This window comes from Limulus polyphemus, unplaced genomic scaffold, assembly GCF_000517525.1.
Source record: "Limulus polyphemus unplaced genomic scaffold, Limulus_polyphemus-2.1.2 Scaffold2338, whole genome shotgun sequence".
Lineage (NCBI taxonomy): Eukaryota > Metazoa > Arthropoda > Merostomata > Xiphosura > Limulidae > Limulus > Limulus polyphemus.
Window position 1 is genome coordinate 94,272 of NW_013667948.1, and position 12,267 is coordinate 106,538.

General features: G+C 31.9%; 1 protein-coding gene across 4 annotated transcripts in view; it reads left to right on the plus strand.

Annotated features, from left to right (window-relative positions):
• Nucleotides 1-12,267, plus strand: part of LOC106466670 (disabled homolog 2-like) — a 46,737-nt gene extending 34,470 nt beyond the window's left edge. For 3 of the 4 annotated variants that reach the window (XM_022394729.1, XM_013926961.2, XM_013926962.2), the window contains exons 9-11: nt 244-357; nt 858-2,655; nt 7,812-12,267. In XM_022394729.1, coding sequence (XP_022250437.1) covers nt 244-357; nt 858-2,615 — 1,872 coding nt within the window. In that variant the 3' untranslated portion in view covers nt 2,616-2,655; nt 7,812-12,267. The remainder of the gene's footprint in view (nt 1-243; nt 358-857; nt 2,656-7,811) is intronic. The other variant, XM_022394730.1, reaches the window with a different exon arrangement.

The window sequence follows — 12,267 nt, forward strand, 5'->3', positions numbered from 1 at the left end:
TGTGTCCTGCAGGACACACTACCATGTGTCTTGATATTGAGAACAGAAGTATATATATAATGTTTAACTAAGTCAGTTTCATTAAATATTAACTGTTTTCTCACAAAAACCTACCTAACTTTAATTTTATTTGTATGATTTGAGTTAAGTATTTATTTCTGTTCCATAAAGCTATTGAATTTCTTTATGCTACTTGAACTTTGTATTAAATGTGATATTTTACATACGTATTTTTGTCACCAGGGTATTCAGCAAATGGATAACAGTATAGCAGCTATTGCTGTAGCTTATGATTCAGTAGAAGACATACCAGAAAATGATCCATTTACTTTGGAATTTATCCTTACTCCAAAAAAAGTATGCAGCTTTATCAAGTTTTGTATGTTGATTAATGACAAATATTAATGCCAATACTTTTTGTTTTTCATAATATTTTCATTTGAAGTTTGTGTACAATATTAAAATATTAATACTATATTAGGAATTTTTTTTTATACATATATATATAATTCTGGATTTTTAAGTATATCTCTGATATCTGGAAATTGAGAGAAAAATTATAAGATTTCTGTATGTAAGACACAAAAATAATTCCTTCACAAAAATCTTTTGAAACTGTAAGATTGATTATTTTAACTATGAAATTGGATAATTTGGGCTGTTAAAACTATTTTGATATGACAAAAAGTATATTAGAATTATTTTAAAGTTAGAAAGTTGTTAAATTTATTCCTATCTTATTTGATAACTCCATTTACTATAACTCTTCAGGGTTAATTTGGTTTGTTTTTTGATGGACTGTAAATAATTTCCTTTTTAGTTGTGTTAAACCTACTAAACTCCTTTTCTATCTGCAGGTGGATTTCCTTGCTAGTAAGACAGAAGATGATCTAAACATTTCACACTTAAATAGTCTAAGTCAGAAAGAAAGACGAACTTCTTTAGCCAGTGATGTAGATGTTCCACCAGCCTTGCAGCATACAGCTCCCACAAATTCAGCAGTCTCAATGGCTCAAGCTCAACAGGAAAGCAAAGCTGACAAATATGCAGCTTTCTCTCAGATTGATTTCATACCAAGCATATTTGATGATTCTGACATTAATAAAATGAATCTTTCATCTAAAGAAACATCTCAACAAGATGGCTCTTTTGGAAAATTGGTTAATCAAGAAGACTCTAATAATGTTACAGGCACTTTTGTTATTGCTGATCCTCCTCCTAAACCTTTTAAGTCAACAGATCTGTCTTTTTTTGCAGAGCTTGATCCTCTTGGAAAAGATCGGCCTCTTGTTGAAAAGAAATACTTTTTTTATGAACTTAAGAATCCCCCAAAAAAGGTTCTTAAGGACTTAATTGGGGATAGCACTGATACATCACATGAAACAGTTTCATTTAACCCTGATTCACTGTCAGAAGGTCAAGTGAGTAGTATTTATGAAAGTCCTACTAAGCAATTAATTAGTTTGTCTGGGACCATGCCTTCATACTCCTCATCTTCCAATGTCTCCAGTTGTTCTCCAGTTGTCAGTAATCCTTTCAAATCTTGCATAAGTGATATGTCTTATCCTCTGAGAAGAATATCAAATCCTTTCATATGTGAATCACAAACACCACGTCCAAGGCTCCCTGCACGGTCATCTGAACCTAGTTTTAATATTTATTCCACTCCTTTTTCTAATGTTTCTCATCAAAACTGTGTAACTCCAACTTTGCCATTGCCCAGAAAAAACTCTTTACATTCCTTTAAGGACATTTCAGAAGACCATTGCAATTCATTGTCAAAAGACAATTCTAAACAAGATTCTTTAAGCAAGTCCAATTCCAATCATTTAGTAAGTCCACCAATACCAATTCCTAACAGAAGACCACCATTTTTAACTTGTAGTACATCTCCATATACATCATTTCCTGAAAATGACAGTCCATATGCAGAACCAAGGAAAAATAATCAGTTATTGTTTCAGTCTTCCAACAGTTTTGATTTGGGTACTCAGTTTACAAAAGAATATTCTGTAGGTGTCAGTCAAACAAGTGCAATTTCCAGACTAGGGCCTTCTGGACATGACAGTACTGTGGGAAATTCACTTACTAAACTGAAAGCTCAAAGTCTAGACAGTGCATATACATTACCAGATAAAAATCCTTTTGTAAGAAGTCAACCTAAAAGTTTTTGGCATGAAAATAATAATCATATAGACCCAACGAGAAAAAATAGAGATGAGTTGTTACTTGCCTCATCACCTTCACCCCAAACATTAGAAGGCTACCAGATAGATTTGTCTTCTTCTTTTGTGGCCAGTGGAAACACATCTGCACCTTGGAATATGGAAAAAAAATTCTTTTTTAATGAATTTGGTACTTCAAATGAAGGAACAAACATGTTATTTTCATCTTTAAGTCATTCTCAGTACCCTAGCTACACAAATGGCTCTCAAATTGATAAGACTGGCAAAGAATCAAGTAAAAATAAATCAGTATCTACTCCACTCAGCCCAAAAAACAACAGTTTTTTGAGAAAGTTTGATCCTTTTGCTGATAATTTCTGTCAAATGGATATGAACCAATTGGAAGAAGCTTCTGAAGACCAGGATTCTAAAGTACACAACTATGAATAGTGGCTCAGATATACATTCTAGTGGCTGGACCAGTCCAGAGGTTTGTGTAATCTTCACTTCTTGAAATTTCTACTTCTTCTCATTGAACTTCTTTATGATATCCAGTTTATGTATAACTTTAAGGATTTCTCTTTCTTTTCCTTCTGTTTTTTTGCAGATGCAATACAAATTCCCAACACTTCTGTAAGCTTTTGCTTTGTCAAGACTAAACTTTATGCATACATGCTGTGTTCATCTCTTGTTGTTGAACCCAGCTCTTTGTTTTTAATGTTTTCTGAACCATGCAATTTAGTTTGGAATAATACTATTTTTAAACTTAACTTTTAGCAATTCTTATAATTTCAACTTTTTTCCCTTTAACAAGTTTTAGTTTCTTTATTGTAGTATATAATTTCAAGAGGGAAGGAACAAGATTTCAAATTATATACAATCTGTTGTTTTATATAATCCATAATTAAATCAGGACTATTTTTTGTGCATTTCTTTACTTTTTCAGAACAGAAAAGTAATATGCTATTTATTGTGTGTATGATTTCATGCAACATGTATCTTCTTTGTTGTCCACTAAAGTAACATATACACCAGTATCATTTTCTATAGTTTGTACATTACTTGTTGACAAGTGAAGTAACATGTAAACCAGTATAGTTTCCTATAATTTGTAAGTTAGTTGTTGGCCAGTGAAGTAAAATAGAGATCAATATTGTGGCTTAGAGCTTGTGTACTAATTGTTAACAAGTGAAGCAATATGAAGATCATTATAATTTTCTGTAGTTTCTACATTACCCAGTGAAGGCCAGTATAGGTTGTTAGATCTTGTATGCTACTTTTTGCCCAGCTAAGTAACATACAGATTAATTTAGTTTTTGTGATTCGTGCAGTTGTTTATTAGTACAGTAACATATAGATCGTTATAATTTATAATATCTTCCACATTGTTTGTCACTTGTACAGTGATGTATAGACCAGAATAGTGTCCTATAATTTATACGTTACATGTTGACCAGTCAAGTAACGTATAGGTTAGTATAGTCTCATGTAAGAGTGAAAAAGTGACAAATTACCTTTTATCTAAAATTTTCCTTACCGAAATTTCCTCTTGGTGTCACTCAGCTTATTGACAAATGTCAGTTGATTAATACTGGAATACTGCAGCAAAAGCAAAATTATGGCTTAAATCATCATTGGGGATTTATCTTGCAATTACTGGAAATTAAAACAGAAAAGAAATTGAGAAAACTAAACCCATAATTAAAAAAACAAAAAACTTTCAAATTAGGCCAATTCAACCAGCAATGCATATTCTGAAGAGGAAATTTTCAGCCCAAAGAAAAAAGAATTTTCTCCTTTAATAGGCAAATTTTATTTTCTTCCATTTTACAAGAAAATTTCAATGTAAGTTAGAAGAACTTTCAGTTCTTTTGGCCAGTTCTTTCCTCTTGGCATCACAACAAAATGTTTCTTTCACATGAAGTGGAGGAAATTTTTGGTCATGTGAAAGGATGCAAATATGCAATCACTGAGTCACAAATTACAACTGACCACTTGACACCTTGACAGGCTTCCCAAGGTCACCACAGTATTGTACACTTTAAAACAGTGAATAATGCAGCCATGTAATATATTGTTTTCTTGTCAAAACATATATTTCATGTGAGTGTGGTTATTGTTTTCTGCCATCTTTAATAGGAATGGCTATATTTTAGGCTCTTCCAAAAAAGAAAAAAAATAGTCTGCCAAGCTTGCTAGCTGTGCATGCCTTGTTCTTTGTTGTGTGATAGAAACTTTGTCTTCTACGTGAGTTTGATCAATCCTATCATACATTTTGATTGATTTAATAGCTGATTGATCAAAATGTATCAGTAGTCCTTGTTTAAATTTGAGGTGTAAAGTGATTACACTCTGATAATATACCGGTGTACTAATACTAATGACATCCACAGGGTAAGGTTGGGTGGAAGGATGGTTACAATGCTAAGAAGTGTAGACAGTATTTGGACTGGATTGATAAAAAATGGGTTAAGTTAAGGTAAGTAGCCCCTAGCCCTTGATCACTTATTTTCATCCTTGCCATTGGATAAAATACTTCATCATTTGCCTTTAGCCCTAGATAAATTTCCTTATATAAAGAATATCATAATATGCCATTTTTTTTCACCCATGGTCTTATGTAATTTGTATTCTACATAGTTTGGTTGTAGAATAACATACAGACCAGTATGATTTCATTTAATTATTGACCAGTACAACAACATATACACTAATTTGATATCACATAAACTCTTGCTTTCAACTTGCTTGTTGACCAGTAAAACATTTACATACATTTGAAGTAGTATTTATAGTTTTGTAAATAAACAGGGACAAATGTGTGATTTGCTAACATATGTATTGAAATGTGGTTGTTTATTTATTTTTTGATTAATATTTGTTCTAGCAGTTGTTTTTGTTATTTTGGTTAGTATCCTAGTTTTATTGAAACAAAACAGAAAACGGCATCATATAAAATACAGTATTGGAAATAAATATGGAAGCTAAGGACAAAGTGGATATATAATGCATATTATATTAAGCAAATATGCACAGACATAAGCACAATGCATTATAACAGAAATAATGCACAGAAAAATGAATATGTTTTTCAGAACGTTAATATTTGGTATTTGACCCCTTTGCTTTATACAGAGCTTGACATTGTACTTTTATTATCTCATACATATCATCAATGAAAGGCTGTAACACTTTCCACAACTCATTCAAGTTCTTTGGTTGCTGTTTACTTTTCACAGCATACACATAATCCCATATGGCTGTGACATCTTGTTATGTTGAAAGATGAAACCCTTACCCAGTGAGATGTGTTCTGGAGGTAATGGCATGATGGATCAAAACCTTCCTGTATCTGTCAGCAGCCAGGATACCTTTGATTTTATGTAAGCCCTTGACACTCTTGGCTGACAGTTGTATTGATTCATCCCCATTCTGTAACTGCTGTACACTGACTGTTATACCTCCATCCAGTCCATCTCCAAACAAGCTGCCATTAGTTATTGCCCAACTTTGGATTTTCGTCTGTAAAAAGCACGTTTTTCAAGGTTTGATCATCCCATTGTTTCATTTGTGTTGCCCATTTAAGTTTTTTTTGTTTTGTTGCTTCTCAGCAAAGGTTACTGATTGGCAACATGCCCATTGAAACCATTTTCAATAATGAGTTCTTGAAGAAATGTTAACACCTGTATTTGCAGCAAGGTTTTTTGAAAGATCTTTACTGGATCATTGCTTATCATGCAAAGAATTTACTCTAAGGAATTTTATACCACTTTTGATAACTTTTGGGTTTTTTCCTTGACCACTTCTATTCTCAACAGTACTATTTTTATCTTCCTTTTTCAGAGTCTTGCATATAGCACTGGGTGAAATGTAAAGTTGGGATGTGGCCTATCCATAGGAGTAGCCTTCTTGAGTCAAAATTTTGATTTCTATACGCTTATTGAGTGTTCTTCCCTTCCTAGGAGCCATCGTATTCACCACATGTTTCAAGCTCTACAAGCACATCACACTGCTTATACTTCTAATAGTTCTTGTACTGGTTTGGCACTTTCACATTGGTTGCCTGACACCCAGTCACAATGTGGTATGTCAACACAATACTGCATAAGGCACCATTTCATTCTTTACACAAGTGATATTATTCTGTCATATGTTATTTGCATTGTATACCTGCTTTACCCTCTGTTTCCATAATTATTTTCACTAGTGTATGTCATCAATATCCCTTCATGCAAATGAATAGAAACATCTGTGATTTGATAACACATACTTATAGATGTACAACATATTGTTGATGCATAGATATCTTCATAAAAAGTTTTATATTTTGTACAGTTTTAAAGTAAAGTATGCAAAAGAAGTTTTTTTGGGATATGGTGTGAATATGCTAGAGATCGGATACTTGTTTTACATGTTAATATCATAGCATGTAAAACTAACCTTCATAAATGAGAAAAATAGAATAATTCATGTTTATAAATGTTTAGAACAAAATCAGCTTGCCCCCTCACTACTATTTAATAAACTTAACCCTATCAGTAGAAAATTGACTGCATTACATCAAGCATTTTGGTAAGAATTCGTACAGCTACAACTTTGAATATCTATTGCTTGGACAGGATTAATAGAAATTGTATATTTTATATTTGAATTCAAATAGTTCCTGAAGCATTTTATATTGTTCTTAAGATATGATGTTTGTATGTGAGTACTGGTTCTGTCTTCAGTGTATCTTGGGTAGTGCTTATCGTAAATCACAAAATGTGACGAAGAAGAAAATTGTCTTTTACTTAGTGAAATGTTTTGTTGATTTTTGCCTAACTCATATCTTACTTCTTCATTTGATCTTAATCTCATCTGGATTTTGAGTCGGCTGCTTGGGTTTCTTGTATTAGCCAAGAATCTTTATACTTGGGTGGCTGGTTCTGGCAGCAACCTTAAAGGATGAGCATGTTCAGTGACAGAAATTCAAACCAGTAGGTTGCAAGTCGAGTGCCCTAACCACCAGACCTCCCTATCTCATATTTTACTGCTTAAAAGATGCATATGTTTTATTTTAGAAAGTATAAATCAATACCTTAATAACAAGTTATGCATTCCGTTTTTGTTTGTTTGAACTTGAGCACAAAGTTACACAATGGGCTCTCTGGGCTCTGCCCACTACAGGTATCAAAACCCAGTATATTTGTGTATTGTATAGAGTTTATGAAAAACTTGCATTTGTTGTTATTATGTTTGTAAAAGATTGGTTACATGTGATAATTATATTTTATTAACTTTATTTCCTTTTTAAGAATCTGAACTTTGAATTCATTGTGTTTTTTGACTGGATATAGTTATATAAATATAGACTATGTTATTATAACATCTTTCATTTAGGTTTTGAGTTCTTATGTCATGTCCTGTAAAGTGAGTGATGTAGCAAATGTTAATTTTTTTTGTCTTTTTACGGGAGCCACTTTACATAACATTAACAGTTTATAAGGAAGAAAGACAATAAGGCAATATGTACATTATACATATAAAGTATTGTTAGTTTAATATTGTTTAAAAAATTAATAATAATCTTTAAGAACTTCTGTGACAATTTTAATAGACTTAGATATAAAATTATATATATATTTTTTTTCATATATACTTACCCAGAAGAAGTCTGAAATTCCCTTGCTACAAATGACAAAGTCAAGCATCTTTATACTGTGGAGGAATTGTGAATATTGCTGAATGTCTTACAAGAGATAAGACATTTTGTGTAAGGAATTGTAGATGAATGACAAGGTGTTATTTGGAATTATAAAATGAAATACCAGAAATAAACAAGATTTTTTTTAAATTCAAGGTATTAAACTTTTTTAACTCTTTCACTGCCATGTGCACATGGTTCCTCCACTAGGCCACTGCTATGCAAATTTGGAATTTTGTATCACTGTGAAAAAAGAGCAAGTTTTCCCATCAAACTTCCTAATCTTTACTGCTTTCAAATTTCAGATAAATAATAAAACATTAAAACATGTGTATATCTGAAAATAAACTGGCACTTGGAGAGTTGTTTATCTATAAATATGGCAGTGAAAGAGTTAAAACTCATCATAGTGAGATGTTGTGCCTTTAAAAATGAAGTTGATATAATATTAGTGATACACTTTGTAATGCAGGAAATGGTATACCAAAGGATTTCTTGAACCCAAAGAAATTGTTTATTTGTATATGTGCTTGAAGTAGATGGAGTCTGAGTCTAAGTCTTTCAGATAGAAAGTCTAGTTCTTAGCCTTGTGGTACTTACAAAGTTTGCTGAATTTAGCTTCTTCTTTAGTGACTAAAATATGCTACTGAAATGCAATACATACTTGTGTACAGGAACAGTAGGAATTCCAAAAGTATGTGAAATTACAGCTATGTATAAAGAGCCTGTCATAGTTGTTTTTAACAAATTGGCTTAAAAATTTAAAAACTGTGGATATTTTTTGTACCCTTCTTTAAAGTATGTTAAAATAATTTTCTTTATACTTGTTTATAACTAACCATATCTTTAGCTAATAGTTATTATAACACATTTAAAGGACCTCTTACTCAAGTATATACAAATATATTAGCTTTTGAAAGGATGTTTAAAAATTGTTTTAAGCTATTTTTATAACTCAAACCTTAGTTAAAAAATTTTGTGTGGATATTTTTTGTACCCTTCTTTAAATTATGTTATAGACATTTCCTTATACTTAAATTGTTTAATTAGCCATATCTTTAACTGGTAATATATTATGACAAATTTAAAGGACCTCCTAATCAAGTAGTTAGTGTACATGCAAATATATTAGCTTTTAAAAGGATTTTTACAAATTAATTGTTTTTAAGCTATTTTTATAAGTCAAAATGTTGTTTAAAAAATTCTTAATTAGATATTTTTATTAATTCAACTCATGGAATTCATTTGTAAGTGTATGTGCATAGTTGTTTTTCAAAGAACATTGAGATTTAAGAGGGTTTACTTATCTTTTGTATAATGTTTGTAGTTAAGGAGAGAAGGAAACGTGAGTTTCTTTAGTAACATGAAAACAGATTTGTAGGAAATCCAGTTCTTGTTATAGTAACAAATAGGAGTTCTGAAGTAATAACAAACGAAGTTATCACTAATAATTTTAGTAAAAATATAAACTTAAACATCTGGAAGTATTACAGTTGAACCAACAAATGTACATAGATGTTTTTTTTATTAGACTTTGTTTTATATATATATATTAACACATGTATTGATATTATATTACTTCCTACTTGAAAAAACTATACTAGAACAAGATTTTTTAATTCAAATTAACTTTTTTTAAACTTTGCTAAAGTGAGACGACATGCCTTTAAAGGTGGAAATATTGGTGAAACTGATAAATGTTGAAGTCATTATTCGAGAATGTTGCATTATACTTGAAAGATTTATTACAAATTTTATATTTTTTAGACGATTCCGAGAATTAGGATTTATGAAATGAATGATAACTTATTTTTGAAGCAATTTTATTGTAAACATAGAAATAGTTTTTAAGATTTAAATTGATTTAGGTGATTTTTTTTTTGTTACAGAGAAAGATCTTAGATTTTAAATATATATATATATATATATATATTTAATATGTTTTTTAAAACTTGTGACCAAAAGAAGAAAAGCTACTTCACTTAATGTTTGTTGGTGTGTTTTCAGAAGTGTACTAATGTTGTTGAGGTAGCTTCAGATTTAGACTTTTTAACATCTTCAACCTTTTTTCTTGTGGCTTGTTTTATACTTGACATCAGCTCTCTCTCTCACTGCATGTTAAAAAGTCATGATGTGTAGTTGTCAGTGTTGAAAATGGCAGATGTGTTATTGAAATAAAATTTTAAAAACTAGTAGTAGTTAAATGTGGGGGCACATTTAGGGTGTGTGGGGCCCTGGGCCGATGGGATTGTGGGGTGGCTGAGGCCGTATACAACATATTGTGTTGTGTGATTTTTGGGGTTGCATCTTTTAACTACTCTTCACATTCCAGTAGTAAAAGAAATTAAATAATTCTAAAATATGCCATTTTTTTACTCAAAACAAAATGTAATGTTAGTAATTTTTTACATAAAAATCACGTTTTTCACATTTTAACTATCAATAAAAATCATACTTTATCTGTATCATACAAATCATACATAAACATGTGGTGTTACAGATTTCAAAATGGGTATCTGTGAAAACTTTTTGCATTGAAAAGTCTTTAATGAGACCACCATTTTTCTGAAAGTGCTATGTTGTATGCTCAGAAGTGTTAAAAGAGCACAATCAGTCCTGTCCCATCGTACTTTGAAGGTAGTTCTTTATTAGCTTTAATTTGGAAAATGAGCACTCTCCAGTACAGTACAGCATAGCTGAGAATTGTACTATTTCTGACTCAAGGCTTTTCTCCAGGTCATGTGGATAGCATGTGACAACCTTAGCTGTGGCTCCTCTGAGATCAATTGTTGTAGATTGAGCATGTCTGATAGAAATCCAAACCTTCCTCTGAGAAATCCAAACCTTCCTAGAAGAACTTCATATGCTTCAAGCTTCAAGTTTATCAATGATAAGAAAGTAGAAACTCACTCTAAACTTATCTCTATGTAATAGTTGAACATCCTCCGCTGTGCTTAGCTCATCGTGGTGTCGTTTCTGCTTACGAACACGTTGTTTATCATCCTTATAGCCACGTTGACCACACTTTTCAACACCTCTGTTCAAATTCATCAAACTGTGGCTGCAATTCTTCAACAAATTTTAAAAGAGACTCAAGTAACTGTACAGCTGCGTTGATTGACAGACCAGCTTTTTGCAGCTGCAAATTTGTTTTGCAGAATCTGTCCAAAATTGTATGCCACACTTCCAGCAAAATAGCTATTTCAACTTCTTTCAATTGTCAGACACGACCAGTTGCTTCAGCCCTGGTTTAGCTGTTTCGTTGGCATCTGCTGATAACTCCTTAACACTGTGCGATGTTCATTGTATCCTTCACTAAGAACTTTGATAACATTAGCCCGCGCAAATCTTTGTCAACTGTCAAATTTTTATTCTCGCTATTTTACAACGCTTCACAATACTTTCTCCAGCAATGAGTAGATGCCACAAGGTAGGCATAAACCTTCTCAACTAGATTAAACAATACTACAGCAGCAGGGCAACTTTCTACTGCACATTTGCCCACCAAGTTTAGAGAATGACCCATGTAGCTTTGTGTACCACGATATTTGCCAGACATATTACTTACGTTATCATATGACTGATCATGGCAATGGGTATTCTCTTCTCCTGGAGAAAATTCAGAACAATCTCGGCTATTTATTTGCCTGTGTGACTAAGCATGGGTATGAACTTCAAATATCATTCAACTGGTTCTGCTGGCAAGAAATAGCATATGGTAAAACTCAGTTAAACAATATGAGATGTTAGGTGTAGAATCTACAGAAATGGAAAAGTACTTTTCATTTTGAACTTCATTTATAATTGAAGACAAAACTTTGTCTGCCATCAGTTGAATAAGTTCTTCACAAATGAAATGTGATAAGTAGGATGTGTGTGTCCACTACCTTTATTTGCATGCTTACTGATATGTTCACAAAGGAACTTTAATACGTCCACACAACAGTTTTCGTTGTTGGTAATGTTTTATGTACGACCTGGAGCATGATATGTCATGCGATAATTTCATGACTGAAATGAAATTAGAATTGTTAGGTTAAGGTGTTTGTTCGACTTTTAATTCTGTTATCTACAAATGTATTAGTTTAGGCAATTTGAGCATAAAAATAATAAGTTTTTTACCCGCAGTGATCTGATTGTGTAAGATATTTACAAGTAGAGAAGTATTCGCTTAGTAATTGCTCATTGCTGTCGTCTGTTCGATATCGTAAACCAAGATAATGGTTCATAATTCCAAACAACACATTAAGACCCTTGTTATTGACTGCTAAGGCTGTACATCCATATATAAAAATGTAGAAAAAAGCATGCATGTTAGACTTACAAGAAAGTGAAAGTCCGCTCAAACGGCACGTTTGTAATTCTTTTTCTTAATATTATACTCTTGCCAGCTTACAACAAAAATGGCTTGGTATATTG